A 21,866-nucleotide genomic window follows, 5' to 3' on the forward strand; every position below is an offset into this window, starting at 1 on the left:
GAAGTGAAGGGTTTGTTAGGCAGTTAAGGCAGAGGGCCCCCAAATTCAAGAACAGGTAAAGAATGTAGTCCTTAACAAGGAAAAGAGTCAACCCCCTGAAGGGCTCAGGCAGCTACATCCATGACTGGGGGAAAAATTCTGTCTACTCTGAGGATATTATTATTTTAAATGATTCCCACATCCAGGGTTTCTAGAAAAGGCCAGGATTCAGGAGAGGATAAAAAGGGGCCAAAGCATCTCAGGAAAGGGTCTTTCGATGTGTATCTCAAGTAGAGGGAGGGTAAACTATGGTTCCTGCCAGAAACAAACAGGTTGAGAGCCACTTTTGGACTCTCTGATCTACATCATCCGGTGTACGCTAAAGGATTTTTTCAGCTTAAGAGTCCACACTTCTTGCTAAATGCATTATGTTGATTCCTACGCCTGATGATATATCTCCAATTAGACAAGCACATATATATACACAAACACACACATATGCATATACATAAATATATATGTCCTTGTTTAAGTTATCAACCCCACCAAACTATCCAATGATAAGAGGACTCTTTTTTGTGGGTCTTCAAAATGCTTGGGGAAAACTTTGATTCCCTTTAGTCTTGTTTCAGATGAAACAAGTTACTAAATCTAGGCCAGTGTAAATGTGTGAGGGCTCTTCTGTAGCCCTATGGAGCATTATGTCACATGGTCTTGAAGAGTCTGCTTTAAATCTTTCTGGAATGTGACCTGGATTCCTGATTCTGCCCTTCAGAGCTGTGGCTTCTGTTTTCCTGATGTTATCCTAGGGCAAGCAAGATGTAAACTGTCCAACTAGACCACTACCTTGAGCACAAATGGTCCCGTGAACAAAGTGGAGGAGAGTTTGGAGGGTGGGAAAGCTACCCTTGCTAAAATAAGACTGCTAGTTAGAAGAGGATTAGCACATAAGAGCCTCAAGTGGAGGGCTAAAGGGGAAAGGCTGTGACTGGGAAGGAACTGAGGAAAGGAAACGCTACGCAGAACGGAAGCTGTCAGATCCTGGGTATAGAGACTTGGGAAAGGGACCAACATTACCCTATAAGGCATGACAAGAACAGACTCTATGGGAAAGGAGATTCCTTTTCCTGGGGTGATGGAGGAGCTCTACAGGCCTGAAGCTTTGCTGAATCTCGGAGGCTCTGTGGTGGTGGAAGAATGCACACTTGATTCTTGTCTACCCTGGGGGAAACAGCTGTGCACTGTCTCAGGAAGACAAGAGGAAGAGGTACAGGAGTCTAGTCTCCAGAGAATGACACCTCGAACATGTTGAGGTTTGCAGACAAAGTAGAAGTAAGGAAATTTAGATCCGTTTTTTGATCATGTATTTTGGGGACTGGGAGTAACTAACACCTCCTATCACTGCTTAGAGGTAACTTAGGAAAAGGGAAGAAAATGCGATCCCTGAGATCTCTGGTACAAAGAGCCAGAGCTCTGGCAGAAGGAAGTCTGCGGGTGGGGGTGAGGAAGGGAGCGCTGCGCCTCTCTCCCCACCTTGCCTTTCAGTTCAGCGCCTGAAGCCTGAGAAGCAGGATCCAGAAGTGGCCGCGCTCTGCTGTTCTGGGGTCCCCTCGGGATGCCCGGGGAACCAGGTCTTGGCTTACTCAGCCCACCACCCAATGGCACAAACTAGTTTTTTCCTTCAAAACTCTAAACAGGCAAACATCTGTCTCCAATGCGTCAGCTGTAGTGTTTCATTCCATCTTGATGAAAAAGAAAGCTTTATGATGACTTCAACAGAAATGGCATAGAACTTTGAGAAAACCGAAAAATTTTGGCAATTGATATGTCAGAGATTTTCTTTTAATCATAAAAGGATATTTGAGAGGAAGCAAAGGGTTCTACAATTGCACTATTATTTTTGATAAATAAGTTTGTCTTAAGTGTAATTGGAAATTTTTCTTTCAGTCCTGCACTCAAATGGACTTTTATTTACTCTGAATATCCAGGTCTTACCTAGGTTATGGATTTCTCAGACTGGAAGACAGGTTAACAGATTAAGATTTTAACTTGTGTTTTAACACTAGTGGTTACATTGGCATGACTATGATACTTTCATTACAAAATTTACAAAATCAGGTGTTTCGGATCATTGGAATCAAAGAGGCTAAGGGAGAGAAACCCTAAGGATTTACTACTGCAACAATTTCAGAATAAGATTTTCTAGTTTAAGTGAGTAGAATTTTCCAGGCTTAAAAATAGATGGTACCTATAAATAAATATGTAAACTTTTAAATTTAACATTACTTTTGTTAAAATGCAAAACATCCTTCTTTCCTACACAGAGAAGGGCTCTTTGCTTTCTACGAAGGATAAATTCAGAAACAACAACAAAAAAACAACAACCCTTGAAGGTTTTGTAAAATCAGTATTTAAATGATCGGTTAAAAGCACTGTTTCCACTTCTTGAAACATGCCACATTGTTTGCTGTTCAGGCTGGCTGCCTCAAGCTAATGTCTAAAAATATTCACAGCAAATTTGTATATTTCAGTTCCTATTTTCTCCAATCCTATAGTTATAATTCTAAAGCTTAAGAACTGATAATGGAGAGAAATAGTTCTTGATTTTTGCTTAGTTTTAAGGGTTTTGCCCCTCTGAAAATATTCTAAGGAAATACTTTAATATAGTTAACTATCTTCAGTATCTAATGGGTGTAGGTTTCTACTTAGTAGACATAAAACTCTTATTTCAAATTTCTACTAATTGAAAAGATGAGATAATATTAAGCTAATATATCTGAAAGACACACCTAAAACCTTAATTAGTTGTGTTTCAGTTCAGTTCAGTTCAGTCGCTCAGTCGTGTCCGACTCTTTGTGACCCCATGAATCACAGCACGCCAGGCCTCCCTGTCCACCACCAACTCCCGCAGTTCACTCAGACTCGCGTCCATCGAGTCAGTGATGCCATCCAGCCATCTCATCCTCGGTCGTCCCCTTCTCTTCCTGCCCCCAATCCCTCCCAGCATCAGAGTCTTTTCCAATGAGGGGTTTCATATTTGTTAGTTTAACTGCAGGTGTGTAATTTCAGTATTTGTTTTTCTGGCAATTTCACAGGCATGTCAGTGATGCAGGGAAAAGAAGCCTCAAACAAGGCCTTCTTTTGATACTTAATCTTGTTCTCCACTTTAAAAGCACATATGTACTAACAAAATTACTGCTGCTGCTGCTGCTAAGTCGCTTCAATCCTCTCTGACTCTGTGCGACCCGAGGGACGGCAGCCCACCCGGCTCCCCCGTCCCTGGGATTCTCCAGGCAAGAACACTGGAGTGGGTTGCCATTTCCTCCTCCAATGCATGAAAGTGAAAACTGAAAATGAAGTCGCTCAGTCGGGTCCAACTCTTAGCGACCCATGGACTGCAGCCTACCAGGCTCCTCCGCCCATGGGATCTTCCAGGCAAGAGTATTGGAGTGGGGTGCCATTGCCTTCTCCGTCTGTAAAGCAATTATCCTTTAATTAAAAAAACATTAGAATGAGATCTAGAAAAAAAAAGCCAAAACAATATGCAACTGTAACAGATTTATTGGTAACGATGATAGAATCCCGGGATGGTGCTCCATCTTTCTGGCTATTTCCTTAGTCTACTTTTTTAAAGGAATGGGGTAGTGTTTAGAAGCATGGACTCATGATAATCGGCAAGATCACAATCCGGATCTGCTACCAAGTAGCTATGTGACATTAAGTTCCCTGTGAGCTTCACTTCTCTCACTTTAAAATGGGAAACATAGAGACGTTGCTGGTGGTCCATTGGTTAAGACTCCGCACTGTCAACATGAGGGGCCTAGGTTCAAACCCCAGTCAAGGAACTAGATCCCACACGCTGCACCTAGGAGTCTGCATGCCACAATGAAAAGATCCTGCATCCCGAGAAGATCAAAGGTCCTGAGTGCTGCAACTAAGACCCATGGAGCTAAACAAGGAAAACAAAAATTAATGGGAAAAATAACAGCATCTACATTGCAAAGCTAGTGTGAGAATCAAAGGTCAGTTCTCATTTGTTCTTTTACTTTGATTGAGGTTTTATTTACATACAACAAAATTTACCGATTTTAAATTTATCATTTGATGATTTTTAGTAAATTTACAGAGTTGTCCATTTATTACAATCTAGTCATTCCCATCATCTCAAAAAGATCCGTGGTGCCCATCTGCAGTCCCCTTTTCTACCTCCAGTCCCACAATAAAAAAGGAGCGAATATTTCTAAATCACTTAGGATAGTGCCTGTCATCTACCAAGAGATGTATGTTACATCAGTAAGAAATGTCTGAACAGGGGGAAGAAATACAATGCAAACCATGAAACCAAGTGTCTTATTTACTGGCATAGTAAAAAATGAATTTGGGTTGCATTTTAACCAGAACAAACTTAATTCTTCATATAAGGATACTGCAGCTTATTTCTAATTAGTATCTGATTTAGTTTTCCCTTATAAGCCTCTTTGAAAAGCACAGGCCTGGTTTCCATAGTCAATCTGGAGGCTTGAGCAATTAACTGAATTACTTTGAGAAGGGGAAAGAAAAGAAAAAAATCTGTGTAACTCAGATGAAAAGCCAGCAAGAGTTTTCACTTTTGACTTCTCCCACTACTGTTACCTCACATTACGGTTATATGGGTTCCCCTGGTAGCTCAGCAGGTAAAGAATCCTCCTGCAATGTGGGAAACCTGGGTTCAGTCTCTCAGTTGGGAAGATCCCCTGGAGGAGCAAATGACAACCCACTCCAGCATTCTTGCCTGGAGAATCCCAGGGACAGAGGAGCCTCTTGGGCTACAGTCCATGCGGTCCCAAAGAGTCAGACACAACTGAGCAACTCAGCAAAGCTCATAGTTATATAGTGTTTCTTCAGAGCTCTCTAACATCCATTATCTCATTTTACACCTTCAACAACCCTGCAAGATAACTGCTTTCAATTTCTTCTTCTTCTATTTTTTTAATCCTAGCAATGATGCTTTGTACTGAGAGGCAAGCATCTGAGTAAAACCAACAAGCACCTGACAAGGGAAGCCAGCCAGCCAGCCTGCCTGGACATCTTCTGGCTTCACAAGACACCTCATTTCAATGGGTATTTGGATAAACAGACTCAATCATAATTTGGGCTAAAAATGACTGGATATTTTCATAAAAGTATGAAAAAAACCTGTTTTTAAACACAAAACTAACAGAGAAGGAGAATAAGGAACAAATTATTAACAGTCCAACTCTCTCATTTTAAGGCTGAGTCTCTGTGATTTCTTGAGGTCACACTAGGTCTGCCACCCCAGTTTCCTGACTGCTTGCTGGGGGATTTTCTACTGTACTAAGCTTCATCTGCCTAGTTGACTTTTGTGGTTTTTTTTTTTTTTTTTTTTTGCAATGATATTGACTAAATACTACCTTTTCATTTTTACCTTGAAACACTGAGTGAAAAATGATATGGTATCTATCACTGTTAGGGAAACTTCGGTAGCAGTATTTTCTTCAAGAAGTGCCTGATGGAAAATGTTTGCTTCAGTTGTTGTAGAACCTGAGATTACAAAAAAAAAAAAAAAAAGGGAAATAAAACTGTATGACACAGGGATTCACATATCAGTTTTGAATGACTGTCTCTCCCAAAGACTCAGAGAGAGAGACAAGCAAAGACACCAGGCTCTCAGTACCTGCAGACTTAATGAGTTTCGCTGTATTTACTCCTTTATCAAATACGATCTGGGTTAATCAATTCTGCTATTGTTTACTTCAGTTCTGTATCAACAGCTCTGTAGCAAATAAATAGGTGCCTACTTCTTTATAGACAAGATGTGAGTGATGATCTAGGTATGTACCTAAGAAATAACGTGGAAGGCATTTTAGGCTGTGCTGCTCATTATATGTGCAAAAATGAGAAATCATAGAAAAGCAGCTATGTTATGTACAGGGGTTCCCTATGGCCTGATGTTTTCAATGATGCCAGTGGTGTGAGACTTGTTTCTAAATCAGAAGGAAAACAAAGCATCTGGGCCAACTGAAAGACACAGGTTCAATACATTGTTACAAGAGACAAAGAGCAAAGCTGAAGGCTGTACCACTCCCATTTTTTTTTTGAAAGGTCCTGAATCTAGTCGCTCAGCATCCATCTGCTCAAGACATTTGTGTTTATTATAAGTCCATATCACAAAGCCAGTTCTGCTTGCTTCCTCTTATGCAACCTCTAAAGGACTGTCTGGTAAAGAACATTCTCTCACTCTTTCACTTTTTATTAAGATTTGCTTTCAGAGAATAGCTTTCATTTATATAACCCTCTAGCTTCCTATTGAACTTGTTAATATTTCAACCTGTGTGAAATATGTCTTTGTCAAAATAGCATTTACCTCTGCAGACAGCTCAGCATGGGTAACCCCTTAAAAAATCACTAAATGAAAAATAGTCATTCTAAACAAATATTATATATACTGTTTTATTCAGATTCATTATTTTCATTGAAGTACAGATAAAGGATATTGACTGTAAAATCACATAATTATAATAGTTCAATGAGAAAATTAATCTCCTTCATATTAAACTAAGAATTCACTATTAACTAAAATTGCCAGAAATAATCCATGCATATTTGATCTTATATTCACATATGATGAAATGACTACAGAAACAGATATGCAAATGTATTGATGTATGTAAAATGATCTCCAGCTGTACTGGTGATTTAGGTTAAATAGTATTAATGTCTGTTTCAAATGAGTACCCTACCTACATTTTGCACTGACTGTGATTAAGTGTAAATAAACTTTCCAGGCTATTAAGATGCTGAAGCCTGGCCTGCATTATTCCTGATCTGTTTCACAGAGCTGGCATGGTTTGTGATTTTCAGGTTACTCCAAAGTGTTTTGACAGCCAGGCATTATGCACTCTAAAATAAAGGTTAAAGTTAGGAAATGAAGTACTTTAATACTGTATCTCAATGTTATATTTTTTTAAACTAATAAATGACTAGATTTCCACATAAACACTGTGCTATGCTCAATATCCTACCAACTATTATTTGGCTTAAATGAGACATCACTGGAAACTGTATGATGCTTACCATGTATTTAAAATAGCTTATACTACAAGAATACAAGTAAGGAATTTAGAGAAATTTCTTACTTTCCTTCCTCTCCTCAAAAATATCAGAGTAGACTGGACAATACTCCAATAATTCTCCGTCTTTTTCTCAAGAGATAAGGAAAGGCAAGAGTCAGAGAAAACAGTGAGAGGGACACTCAGAGACTCGGGTGGAGGGCGGGGAGGGGGGTGGTTTCCTGAAGTTAGCTGTTTAAGAATGAGGCCTATCTAATCTGTCTCTGGGCCGGAGTTAAACTTGGATCAGAACTTTTTTACTCGATAAACATGTCTATTTCCACATTTTTATTTTGTTCTCCTTGAATTTTAGGGTTTCATTAAAAAATTAACAACTGGGTAATACAAGCACTGAGGAAAAAGCCTTTGTCCATCCTCTACTAAACACAGAGGGCAGGTCAGCAGAATCTTAGTGATTAAGATTGATGGTGGTAGTTACCATAGCAGTTCCCAACCAGTTCCCAGTGCTGGGGAGACACTAGAAATTGTCATCTGAATTATTAGGATGTCCCAGAGACTCAGCAATAAACCCCATCCAAACTGCCTCTTTAGTTTTTCCAAGTGCTATGAAAGTTATTTTAAAAGAGAAAAGAAATCTATTTAAGTTCCTTTATGACTAACTCTACCTCTGAAACATATCTATTCGAAATAAGCAAGTACTCTTTTCCTTAGGGTCACACAAACGTTTCCTTAAGTATTTATTCCACTAAGACATACACAGCGAAAAGAAGAAAGAAAGAATATATAGCATCTGTCTCAATTGCTGTTGGGGATTTCTGTTTACATTAGTAACTGAAGTGAGTACTGATAGGTTGTAAACAAAAGTACTGCTGCTGCTGCTGCTGCTGCGTAGCTTCAGTCCTGTCCGACTCTGTGCGACCCCATAGACGGCAGCCCGCCAGGCTCCCCCGTCCCTGGGATTCTCCAGGCAAGAACACTGGAGTGGGTAACAAAAGTACAGACCTGACAGTTGTCGTCACTTGATGATTTCCTGCCTTCCCCTGGATCTAGCCCTTTCTCACGAGCCTCAGTAGAGACAAGCAACTGTTCTAGGATTAGACCGGAAACTGTGCACATCAGTCTAACTTTACCTTTTGGAAAACTTTTAAAAACGTATCACTTCCCATCAGGTTAATTTCAACTTTGAGTTGAGAAGCATTCAATAAATCATGGGTATCTTAAGGCTAACTCAAAAGGAAGCATCTAGGTTTTGCATGGCATGATTAAGACTGCCCTCTGTTGGAAGAGAAGAAAACAAGAGGAAATTGCAGGGCTATGGGAATTACCTTGCTATGATTCTTTGCCCCATGTATCTAAAGTGAACCAAACACACTCTAGGAAGAAAAACAGTAGCATCTTAGTCCTATATTACCATACTTTGCATTTTAACAAATAATATTTGAAAATTCATGTGTTAGGCTCTTCTATCCCTGGAATTCTCCAGGCAGGAATACTGGAGTGGGTTGCATTTCCTTCTCCAGGGGATCTTCCCGATCCAGAGTTTGAACCTGGCTCTCCCGCATTACCTACTGAGCCACCAGCAAAGCTCTAGCATGAGTGGCAACAGTAATCAGTTACAGAATTGCCAGTCTCCCGAGAGACTCCAAATCTAGGAATGGACGACTAAGCAATGTTGCCTAGATGGAGGGGTGACAGGGAGGAAAGAGTGCATGGCTTTTGACTTTACATCCAACTTTCTAATGACCATGGGTATTTGTGCTTTTCAATGATTATAAAATACTGTCTGTCAGGAAGAAAGATGCTAAAATTGGGTCAAATTAATTTGTTTCAAAAATAAACCAAGGAGTAAGTTTCAACACCCCCAACCCCCACCCCCGCCTTTTGGGACGGACTTCAGCTCCGTGGGGCTTTCCCAGAAGTCATTGCGTTTCTGGGCTCTCGAATCTCCGGTCCGGCACACGGTGCCTTGAAGGCGCCATCTTCCCTCCCATGTGCCTTCACCCTTCTCGGCAAAAGGAGGCTGGTGTCTCCTTGCAGGCCCCGAACCGCACTCTCCTGTCCACCCCGAGCCGTCTTCGATCCATCCTCTTGCCCGCCCGATCGCCCACTCAGTGCCCTGAGGCCGCTTCACAGGTCTGTACAAGAGTTTAAACGCTCATCCCGTCGGGGGCCCTTCCGCCATTTTTTGGTGGTGCCTGTCTCCACTGTTTCCCAATCCCAGTCAGGGAATCAAGATGAAGGCAGGGGACGTGGGTGAAGAAGACAGGGAAAGTGGGCAGAACTCTTCCGAAGGAGATAAAATACAGATTAGCCTCTGTGATGTGTCTTCTGAAGATTTTAAAAAAACCTGGCAAACACTAAAAGAGCTCCATGACAGAGAGCCACGCGGACTTCAGGGGAAAGGAACCAGTTTGAGGAAAGAGCGATTGTCAGACGGGAGGTGGACAGGCTCCATATCCAGAATTAAAGAGTTTACGGAGCAGCGGAGAGCCCTGAATGACCCTATCCATGACCTGAGAGGTCAATTAAACGCGGAAGTATGTGATCGCTCAACACTAAACGAAACGAACAGAAATACGCTACAGCAAGAATCTTATGATATCCAACAAGAAAATCTGAAATTAACCAGTGAGCTCACAGCAAAAAGGAATAAACGAAGACAAGAAAAGAAGCAGTTTTCGGCTAGGCTCAAGAAGAAAAAGCCACAGTTTCGTCGTTCTTTTTCTGATAGTGATGATGACTTCGTCCCTGGGGCTCAAGAGAGCAAGTCAGTTATTTCGATCAGGGACGCTCCACCAGGACCTGAGAGGTATGTAGCTGTCAAACTGATAACGCAAACAAATACCAAACAGAGGAAATCTAGAGGGAAAAAGAAACAGCCACACAGTTCCGAGCTTCAGGTTCCATTTTACAGTCAGGACGTCTTTGAGGTGCCAGAGCGCCCTCAGGAGAAGATTTCCTCTAACAGCAGTAAGACGATCACAATAAGCAGTGGCAGTCAGAAGTCCTCTAGCACTGTTCCTTCAGCGTCTACACTCGGCCCTCAAACAGTGGATGAATTTCAAGATGACTCCAGCCTTCCCGATGCCAGGCTTGGCCATCCACAAAGCGAATCCATTTTCACACAGAGGACCTCCCCACAGAGGATCTCCACACCAAAGCATGGAACTGAGATTGATTTCCCTTGGAGCCTTTCCATTATTTCTCCAGGAGAAGACCTACCTACTGAAATATTATCTGAAACTTCAGAGGAAAGTATGACTGATTATACCAAACGCATATTTGCTCCTTTTACACAGAGAGATGAAAACACCACTTTACATCTATTTCCTTTAGACTCTACTTCAAGTGCTAATGTGAAAAGACCATCATTGGGTGTTTTTCACATTTCAATGAGAGAGAGCAATAGCCAGACACCTTGCAGTGAAAAGTCCACAGCAAGCAAGAATACGAGTGGAGCTACAGCTGCAGCCCATGATGCTGATAAGCCACAAGGTGAGACTCAGGCTTGCACTTCGGATCTTCAATAAAGAGAAAAGTCAAGTTACAGTTAGAAAAAGGGGGGAAGTAGCTATCACTCCATCTCTCTCTTAGGGAGACTGCTTTGCTTTTCAAGAGGACAGTCTTCCTATCCATTCAGACTATTTAACATTTGTCTTCAGACTATGTCACTGATAATTCCTGACTTTGATTCTACTTCCCAGAATGTAATATACAGACAATAAAAAGTTGGGCAAATGACTAAGACTTTGATACAGTGACTTATTGCCAGTTAATAAAATTCAGCTAGAAAGAAAGAAAGTTAGTTTTCAGAATCCTTCTCCCTCTACTTCTATATAAAAATGTAGAGGTCTATCATCTTTTTTTGAAATTAAGCTGCTAGTGTCTGTGAGTCAGTGTGTGCCATGCTGAGTTGGTTTACTTGTGTCCTAGTTTTTGCAACACTATGCACTGTAGCCTCTCAGGCTCATCTGTCCGTGGGATTCTCTAGAAGAATATGGCAGTGCGTTGTCATGCCCTCTCCTGGGGATCTTCCCATCCATCGAGTCTCTTAGACTCATGCATTGGCAGGCGAGTTCTTTATAACTAGTGCCACTTGGGAAGCCCTTATGAGTTAATAAGAAGGCTTAAGAAAAAGGAAGCCAAGAGAACACCTATAAAGCCTGGACTGTAAGAGTTCAACCCTGTAATACTTGTGAAATATTTACTTGACTTGATAAGGTAACTATAATACTTACACTGAGAAAGATTCAGAAGCAGATATTTTTCAGAATAAAATGAATATGACTTTACAGATACCACAGAGCATGACTTAAATTAAAGAAGATGTGACACAGACTGTATACTAGTTATTAAAATTTGCTTTTAAAAATTAAAAAGCGAGAGCAGAAGGAAAAACCTCATTAACAAAGACCAACTATTTAGCAAGCAAGGTCAGCATTTACAAGAGCAGGAGACCTTGTCAGGAAACAGAGCAGTTATGGTTTTCTCCGTAACAGAACTCAGCCAGTTGCTTGTCACTGGTTATCACAGAGAGAGAGAGAGAGAGTGTGTGTGCGTGTGTGCGTGTGCCTGCATGTGTGTGTGCGTGCGTATGTGTGCAAGTGTGTGCACATGTATACTGAATGGAGGAGGGGAGAAGTAGTCAGCAATGCATGTCCCTCTCCTTCCTCTCTTCTGTCCTCCCCCACCACCCTCCTTACTTTCCCTGGGCCGTCGTGGTATTCAACTCCTTTTTTCTTTACAGTTTTTTCTTCCTGATGTATCCTTGAGCATGTAGAAAAAACAAAGTTATTGAGTGAATCCATGTGCCATAAAACTCACCCTTTAAAATAGAGTACAATACAGTAGTTTATATGGTATATTTTAAAACTTGTAAAACCATCACCACAGCTTTAGAATATTTTCATCACCCTTTAAAAAAGCCCATACAAAACAGCAGTCACTTTCTGCATTCCCCCACGTTTTAGCTTGTGGGGAGACAAAAACAGTCCGCTGTGGTTGTGGTTGTTAATTTGATTCAATATCTCTTGGAATGAAGTACCACCAGGGTTGAATATTATCTCCCTTTACATATTTCTTTCCCAAAACATGGAAGCTTATAACATAGCATCAATAATCTTTGACATTTACTCTAAATCATACATTCTAAGTAGTTGAAGTTTGTAGTTACTTAAAACTGTTTTATTAATGTACTTTAGAATTCATATCTAGCTTTTGATGTGTTTCAATCTCTCTGGCAAGTTAACTATCAACTTATTTTATGCTTTTATATCCTGCATTATGACAAAAATATTTAAAATATTTACTAAAAACAAAATGGAAAAGAAGTAAAATTTACTGTATTATGACTTGACTTTTACTGTAAATCATACATTCTAAGTACTTAATTCTAGTTATTTAAAACTTATTATTGTACTTTAGAGGTTAGTTATTCATATCTAACATTTGATGTGTTTCAATCTCTGGCAAGTTAACTATCAACTTATTTTATGTTTTTATATCCTGCATTACTAGAAAAAATGTTTAATATTACTAAAAACTAAGTAGAAAATAAGTAAAATTTACCTACGGTATTATGCTGATCAAAACCCAGGTGCTTTTATGTTCTTCATGCTGTTTGCCTTTTTTTAAAGTATTTATTTATTTATTATTTAGCTTCATGGGGGTCTTCGGTGCAGCATGTGGGATCTGTTTCCCTGTCCAGAGACTGAACCCAGGACCTCTGCATCGCCAGTGCAGAGTCTTAGCCACAGGGAAGTTCCCAGGGATTTTGTTGTTTTGTTTTCATGGAGGAGGGGGAGGCTGTTTTTGTGTGTGCCTTTTCTTTTTTTTTTTTTAGCACAAGTAGAAAAAAGAAAGGGGAAGGAATTGTGTAAGCAAGTGTGGTACTGGGAATGAGTTAACCTTCTGATTGTACTTCCAGAGGACATACACTTTATGAAAACCCTTTGCTTGTATTCTATCATATATAGTAAAGAGGAAATGGTAAATTGTAAATAATACAATTATACATCAAGGTAAAGAGAACAGAGTCTGGAAAAGAACCTGACACCATACAAAACTGTATAATGGTCCTGTGAAGACAGCAACAGCATTCCTTACTCTCAAAGAACTCCTCTCTTTTTGTTTGCTTTGATTGTGTAAATCCTGGGTCAAATAAAAACTACAGTGTTAAATATGACTCTTGGATATTGTTATTTTCTTCTGTTTACCTTGGTCATTTCATGTATTCTGTGCTCTGCTATGAAAAAATACTTTAGCACTTCTAAAACTATTGCCTGACTTTAGAAACTAATTTTTTTGTCTTTTAAAAAAAATCCTGTTATTAAAAATAAATTTTGATAACCTTATTTCTTTTTACAAACCCTTGTGTCGAGGGCTGACTTTCAACAGATCAAAGCGAGAGAGCTGCTCTGCTACATGCAAAACCCCAACCCAGAAACAGGTCATCTAGGAATGGTTTAGCACCAGGTTCCCCCAGGTTCCCCACAATTGAGTGGTGCAGTGTTGGGCTAGGGGGCTGCTGCCTTTCTGGTCACACCCGTGTTCCAGGATGAACAGTTTTCTGTACTGGACCTGGTTCCAACATGCAGAGGGGCGTGCCACACCGTGCCCCGAATGACCTGGGAAGTGGCCAGTGGGGAAAGTGGGGGACTGGCTATCTGAGGCCAACTGAGGCTCCCGTGGCATTGCCAGAAACTAATTTTTAATAAAATTATTTCAAAGGCTCAAATCTGTATGCTGGAAATAAATTTATTTTAAGTTAAAATATAGGAACATTCTAAGGTCAAAGTCTACCAGCTACTATCCCCATGCCCAACAAAAATCAGTGAGAGAGGAATGCTAAAACTTCAATCCTTGAGCCCTCCCTTCCCGGATCTAGCCTACGTAGTTTGCCCACTCCACCGTTTAGCCATGCAGTCACTTAGATGCAGTCCATCATAAAGGAAGTCAATCATGAATAGTCACTGGAAGGACTGATGCTAAAGCTCAAACTCCAGTACTTTGGCCACCTAATGCAAAGAACTGACTCATTGGAAAAGACCCTGATGCTGGGCAAGGTTGAAGGCAGGAGGAGAAGGGGATGTCAGAGGATGAGTGGTTGGATGGCATCACTGACTCAATGGACGTGAGCGTGAGCAAGCTCCAGGAGATGATGATTGACAGGGAAGCCTGGCGTGCTGCAGTCCCTTGGGTGGCAAGGAGTCAGACACAACTGAGCGAATGAACAACAACACTTAGTTGGGAAACCACCTCTCAGATCTACTCTTCCCCCATCCTCACCTGCAGTGTTCTGTTCAGGTCCTTATCGCCTCTCTCTTACAGGTCATGCCTGTGCCTGTGTGCTGTGTGCTAACTCGCTCATGTACAAAACAAGAATGGTAACAGCACCAACAGGAGAGGTTCTTTTGAAAGATGAAATAGGTCAAGTGGAAAACTTAGAACGGTGCCCAGCATAAACACTACAGAAGTGCTAGTTGTTATTAAGAATGCCATTATGTGGGCTTACCAATCAAAACAGACTAAACCTAAGCTGGTAACCTAATCATTTTTCTAAACACTCAAAAGATTAAAGCTGGAGGAGCCCTTAAAACTTATGGAGTTCAATCTCCTTTCACAGAGAACACTGTTGCACAAGGGAGGAGAATGACCATTCCTAAGTCCCACAGCTGGGTAAGCTCAGACCATTGTAATAGTCAGGTTTCCTGTTTTGTTTTGCCTTTTTCCCCCCACCATATCTTAATGCGATTGTATCAATATTTCCAATGGGAAAAAGTTTCTGTATTTCTTAGTAACCAAGTCACCATTGAACTTCTGTGACAAAACTGGTGAGTTCGGGATTGCCATTATTAGCTAGAGTCAGCTGTTTGTTGTTCCAGGTGTGAGGTGTGTGGGAGAGGGAGTCTGGAGGAGGGAGGGGGCTGGAGTGGCACTGTGAAAATCAGGGGACTAAGGAGATGGGTGGCTTCCCTGCTGGCTCAGCAGTAAAGAACCCACCTGCAATACAATGCAATGCAGGAGATGCGCGGAGAAGGCGATGGCACCCCACTCCAGTAATCTTGCCTGGAAAATCCCATCAGGCTGCGGTCCATGGGGTCACAAAGAGTCAGACACGACTGAGCGACTTCCCTTTCACTTTTCACTTTCATGCATTGGAGAAGGAAATGGCAACCCACTCCAGTGTTCTTGCCTGGAGAATCCCAGGGACGAGGGAGCCTGGTGGGCTGCAGTCTATGGGGTCACACAGAGTCAGACACGACTGAAGTGTCTTAGCAGCAGCAGGAGATGCGGGTTTGATCCCTGGGTCCAGAAGATCCCCTGGAGAAGGATATGGCAATATCCTTCCAATATCACCCCAATATTCTTGCCCGGGAAATCCCATGGTCAGAGGGGCCTGGAGGGCTACAGTCCATGGGGTCGGAGTAGAGTCAGACAGACTGAGTCACTAAATGACAACAACCAAGGGGATGGGTGACCCCCTCCCTTCTCTGGACTCTAGCTGCCCCATCATTATGGAAATCAGATCCCCCCAAGTGAACTAGGAGCATGGGGGGCACAACGATTACACAATATACTCTAAGGCTCTAAGCCAATGCACAAGACCTGGCTCAGGACTGAAAAGGCAGGCACTTGAATGAATGACGGACAAACTACAAACTTCCCTCAAGTCTCTACTCAAACGCTGCCTTTTTCAGTGGCAGTCTACATAGTCCACCCTATTTACAATGGCAACCCCTGGACTGCTCTGTTTTTCTCCATAGTGCTTACTGCCCTCTAACATACCTCATATTTTACTACCCCGCCCCCCTTACTCTGACTCTAGCAATAGCATGCCAGCTCCAAAGGGCAAGCACTTGATCTGTTTTGCTCGCCACTGTATTCTCTGCCCCTAGAACACTGCCTGGCACAGGGCACGCAGAGTGGGCATAGGTTTTGGTGACTGAATCAATAGAGGGCATCCAAGTTTCCTAATCAACCTTTCAACTTGGCTTTCAAAGCCCAACGCACAGGCTGAAAAAGCAACAGACAAAATGTGGGTGTTTGTGTCAACGTGACACTAAAACCTATCAACTTTGGAGCTACTATCCTCACCAAAAAAACGTCCAGAAGGTCGCTCAGGCCAAAATCTGTCCCTCAGGAAGTCATTAGTGCCCCTCCCCCCAAGTTTTCACAGTGACGCTGGTTAATTAAATGGCCGCACCAGGTGAGGAGTATAGGGAACTCGCCTCTTTGCAACTTTTCTGTAAATCGAAAATTATTCCAAAATATAAAGGTTACTAGAGAAAAAGGCATCCACGCGGATGGTGCTCTGGATTTGCCATGCATTTCTTGTACGCCAGAGGAGACCCGTCCTTTGCTACAGGGAGGGACTAGGCGCTTCAGAGGTTCCCTTCGACTGCCGCCACCTCGCTGGACCCGCCGCGCAAGGAGCCTCGGCGCGTCACCCGCACTCCCGGACCTTGGTCGCCGTCCCCGCGGGCTCCCGGCCCCTCATCCCCTCTCCGGGCCACGGGCGACACTCCCGCCCCCGACCCCGCGAACTCCTTTCGGGCCCCAGGCCGTGGCGCCAGGCTCCTCGGCGCTGCCCGACGGCCAAGGGAAGTGCGGCGACAAGTCGGCCCCCGCCGCCCCCCGCCGCCCCCGCCGCCCCCGCCGCCCCCGCCGCCCCCGCCGCCCCCCGCCGCCCCCCGCCGCCCCCCGCCGCCCGGGATCCGGGAAAGCCCGGTCGCCCCGGGTTCCCCAAGCTCGAGCCGGGCGCGGGAGGCGCCTGCCGCCGCGGCCGCGGGATGGCCTGAAGAGGGCCCTCGACCCCGACTCCCGCCGCGGCCCTCGGCCCCAGGCGCCCCGGCGGGCCTCTCGGCCGCGATTCCCGCTGCCCCGGCCGGGGGACCGTACTCACCCGCGGGCGCAGCCACGCCGCCGCGGCCGGCGTAGAGCAGCAGCGCCCACAGCCCGCAGAGCCGCGCCGGCCGCTCCATGTAGCCCTCGCTCGGAGCCCGGCCGGGCTGCAGCCGCCGCAGTCTCCGCCTCTTTCGCTCCGTCTCCCACTTCCCGGCTCCGCCGCCCTGGAGGCTGGGGGGGCCGGCGCAGACGGGAAGGGCCGTCCCGCCCACCGGCCGCAGGTAACCCCGGGGCCAGCGCCGGCGGAGGTTCCGGGCGCCCGCGGCTCCAGCAGGGGCTTCCGAGGGGCGATACCTGGCCCCGCGGCAGCCGAGCCTCCGTCGCGCCCCTGGAGTACGATCGCCGCCAGGCAGAGGGGCCTCTTCGCGGCCCGGCCCCGTCGCCGTAGGGTAGGTGCGAACGTTGTGCAGCCGGGAGGAACCCTGGACATGCCCAGCCGAGCACCCGGGCAGGGCAGGGCGGCCTCAGGGAAGGAGCCTTGAGCTGGCCTTCTGGAGTCTGAGCTTGCAGTCGCTGGCCTCTGAGCCCTTGTTTCCTAAAACTCTGACTCCAGGCTTAGAAATCCCAGGCCTGACTTCACAAGGTGCACTTGGAAGACCAAAGAAGGCACTTAGTGGGAGCTTGCTTTGTGAACGCGACGGAAGGTATATTTGAAAACTGGTGATACATAATGCTAAGTTGAACATAGAAAGAAAGAAAAAAGCTACATTTTAAATACGAGAGACAGTGCCATACTGGGCTCCCCAGGTGGCTCAGTTGGTAAGAAATCCTCTGGAATGCAGGAGGCCCAGGTTCCATCCCTGGGTGGGAAGATCCTCTGGAGGAGGGCATGCAACCCACTCCAGTATGCTTGCCTGGACACTCCCATGAACAGAGAAGCCTGGCGGGCTACAATTCATGGGGTCGCAAAGAGTCAGGCAGGACCGAGCCTCTGAGCACAACAGAGCACCATCCTATGTCCTTGGAGTTTTCAAAACTCACAGCCAATTTTCTACACACTTCTTTTCCATAGATATCTATTGGGAGATGGAAGGTGAGCTGAAAATGTAGGCACTGAATATGTTGAAGGATGACTGTGAGGATTAAGGATTAAGGATGATGAGGATGGAGGAAGAACTCTTTAGTTTTCCTGTGGCTGCTATAACAAATTATCACAAATTTAGTGGCTTTAAACCACCCATTTTACTTTATTCATATTAGAATTCTGTAGGTCAAAAGTCTCATTGGACTAAAATCAAGCTGTAGGCAGACCTGTGTTCCCTTCTGGAGGTTTTGAGGGTGAGTCCATTTCCCTGCCTTTCCCGGCTTCTAGAAACTGCTACATGCCTTGACTGGTTCCTGCACCACTCAGACCTCTGCTTCCCTTGTCACATCTCTTTCTCTGACTCTGACCCTCCTGCCTGCCTTTTTCATTTATAGAAATCCTTGTGATTTGATTGGACCCAGCAGCTATAGAGAAGCTAGTGGTTGGGGGAGGGGAATGGCAGGTACAAACTACTGGGTGTTAGGTAGGTGGCAAGGAGGTATTCTACAACACAAGGAATATAGCCAATATTTTGTAAGAACTGGAAATGGAGCGTAATCTTTTAAAATTTGTGTACAAAATGTTTTTAGTGTAAAAGGGAAAAAATATATAGGACCTACTAGATAATCCATGATCATCTTCCTATCTCAAAATCGTTGATTTCTATTAATAAAAGGCTACTGTATAGCACAGGAAACTCTACTCAATACTCTGTAGTGACCTATATGGGAATAGAATCTTAAAAAGAGTGGATATATGTATATGTATAACTGACTCACTTTGCTGTACAGTAGAACCTAAACATTTTATATCACCTATATGTCAATAAAAATTAGTTTTTGAAAATCATTGATATAATCACACCTGCAATGTCACTTTTACCATATAAGGTAACAAACATATGCACAGTTGTCTGGGATAAGGTCATGGAACCATTGGGAGGGGATTATTTTGTCATTGTGTGCTAGGTGCTTAGTTGTATTCAAGTCTGTGACCTCTTGGACTGTAGCCAGCCAGCCAGGGTCCTCTGTATGGAATTTTCCAGGCAAGAATACTGGAGTGGGTTGCCATTTTCTTCTCCAGGGGATCTTCCTGACCCAGGGATCAGACCCCTTGCTATCCTTTGGAAGTCTGCATTTAAATGGGCAAATCTTTCCTTTTCTCCTTTGTCTTTAGCTTCTCTTCTTTTCTCCTCTCAGCTTTTCTCTCCTTTTCTCAGGGATTCTGTGCCTCATTGATCGGAGACAGCAGTGGCAACCCACTCCAGTACTCTTGCCTGGAGAATCCCAGGGACAGGGGAGCCTGGTGGGCTGCCATCTATGGGGTCGCACAGAGTTGGACACAACTGAAGCGACTTAGCAGCAGCACCAGCTGTGCCTCATTGTTAGTCCAGGGCTAGACAGCATATTAAAAAGCAGTGAGATTGCTTTGCCAACAAAGGTACTTCTAGTCAAAGCTTCAGTTTTTCCAGTAGTCATGTATGGGTGTGAGGACTGGACTATAAAGAAAGCTGGGTGCCTAAGAATTGATGCCTTTGACCTGTGGTGTTGGAGAAGACTCTTGAGAGTCCCTTGAACTGCAAGGAGATCCAACCAGTCCAACCTAAAGGAAATCAGTCCTCAATATTCATTGTAAGGACTGATGTTGCATCTGAAACTCCAGTGATGTGCCACCTGATGCAAAGAACTGACTCTTTTGAAAAGACCCTGATGCTGGGAATGATTGAAGGTGGGAGGAGAAGGGGACAAGAGAGGAAGAGATGGTTATATGGCATCACTGATTCAATGGTCATGAGTTTGAGTAGGCTCCAGGAGTTGGTGATGGACAGGGAAGTCTGGTATGCTACAGTCCATGCGGTTGCAAAGAATCAGAGTGACTGAACTGAACTGAACTTAGAGGTCACTTTGCTTATCAGGCTGTTGGACACTTGCTTCAGCAAGCAAGGAATGGAAGTCTCACTATTCACGCAGAAAGCACCAGGCTTGGGGGAGAGTGGGGGACCAGCAACACCTATCTTGATTTAGTTCCCCGATAAAATGACACCATATCGCCCACAGCTCCTTACCTGGATTGCTCTTTCTGACTCTCTGCTACTTAAAGCAGCATGACTGCAGCTGGACCACGTTGTGCGTTGCATTCCTGGTGCTGGGCCATGGCCTTGGGCTCTCTGGACCAGCCTCCCCACTTCTAAGTCACAGAAGCCAAGGCCAGCACTTAACTCCTCTGCATCCTCACTTCCCAGGATGGTACCAAGCCTTGGAGGTTCAATTCGATTTGCTTCATGACACAATGCATAGCTGATATTTGTAAATGTTCCATGAGTGTTTGAGGAACAATTCTCCAATTATGGAGCCCAGTGTTCTCTGCGTTTACATTATATCAAGTCTGTGGGTTGTGTTGGTCAAATCCATGCACTTGCTGAGTTTCTTCTGTTCTTTTTGAACCCACAGTCACTGAGACATGTTACAATCTCGCACTATGATACTCTGATGGTGGATCTATCAAGCTCTCCTTACAATTGTGTTCCTTTTTGCTTTACAAAGATGTATTTTTGAAGCTATTTCATCAGAGGCATGCAAATCTAGAACTGTTATAGCTTCATAGTGAACCATCGAGGGCTTCCCCAATAGCTTAGTGGTAAAGAATCTGCCTGCCAATGCAGCAGACACGGGTTCGACCCCGGGTTGGGAAGATCCCCTGGAGGAGGGCATGGCAACTCACTCCAGTATTCTTGTCTGGAGAATCCCATGGACAGAGGAGCCTGGTGAGCTACAGTCCAAAGGGTCACAAACAACTGGATATGACTGATGGATTGAGCACATAGAGAACCCAGTTATTAATCACGAAGAAGTAGGTTTCAGTAATCTGTGAATGTTATTGGCCTCAGGTTCCGTTTTGGCTAATATTAGGGTAATTCATAAGCTTTCTTTTGGTTAGTAGTGTGTACTTTGTACCTTTCCATATATCCTTACTCGCCTGTCTCTGCTATGTTTGAGATGTGCTCTTGGAAACAGCATAGAGTGCAAATCACTTTGTTTTCTCTCCTATAGGCAATCATTGTCTTTTAACTGTAGAGTTTAGCTCTAGTCTGTTTCAACTTATTTCTACCATCTGGTTTTGTGCTTTTTGTTTGTCCCATTTTTTCTGTTTCTTTTTATCACCTCCTCTTTGGATTTCTTTAAATGTTGTGTGTGTGGCTGGGGGCTCTTCATTGCAAGAGCATGTTTATTTTCTGTAAAATATGCATACCACAGGGTTTGTTGTCAGTATTGAATGAGATGAACAAAGTGGCATGAAATGCTTATCCAGTGCCTAACACAGAGTAAGCCCTCCTAAATGGGAACTATTATTAGAAGTCCGAGTGCTCTTTCATCTTTAGTGTTCCCTTGTATCTTGCGGTTCTGCTTCTGTTGTTCTCCTTTCTGCTGACAATATCCCATTTGTTGTCAGTCCCTTTTCTTTCACTTCTCCTTTACAGCCATTTGATTTCCTGTTTCCACTCAGCCCTCCATCCCCAAGGCAGCTCGATGGTGAAGCCCTTTGGGGAGGAGTCTGTGTGCTGCGGCTCTGTGGCACAGTAGGTGCAGGAGAAGACAGTGGCACCTTGACTGAATCCCATTCCACAAGGTGATGGAGGTCCCCCCCAAACACAGGGCTGCGTTTGCGTGTCATTCTAGGCTGGCCACGGTGAAATGGAATCAGCTGTGATCATCAGTTTGTGAAATAGGTATAAGGCCACAGAACCCACCAGCTAGGAAACAGTTTAATTCCTTGTGTCTCTTCCTAGAGAGGATGGCGGGATCCTCGCTGTCTGCTCTCAAGAAGTTGTCCCGCTGTGAGCGTGTGGGTGTCTCCATACTAGGAACTTGTGTATGTACTAAGCAGGG

General features: G+C 44.0%; 1 protein-coding gene across 1 annotated transcript in view; it reads right to left on the reverse strand.

The window, feature by feature from the left end:
• LOC138930844 (uncharacterized) overlaps positions 1–21,866 on the reverse strand; it is a 66,268-nt gene that overhangs the window by 37,336 nt on the left and 7,066 nt on the right. Inside the window, exon 3 of the mRNA XM_070291237.1 lies at positions 16,954–17,377. Within this exon, the coding sequence (XP_070147338.1) occupies positions 16,954–17,377 (424 nt within the window). The remainder of the gene's footprint in view (positions 1–16,953; positions 17,378–21,866) is intronic.

This window comes from Ovis canadensis, chromosome X (assembly GCF_042477335.2).
Source record: "Ovis canadensis isolate MfBH-ARS-UI-01 breed Bighorn chromosome X, ARS-UI_OviCan_v2, whole genome shotgun sequence".
NCBI lineage: Eukaryota > Metazoa > Chordata > Mammalia > Artiodactyla > Bovidae > Ovis > Ovis canadensis.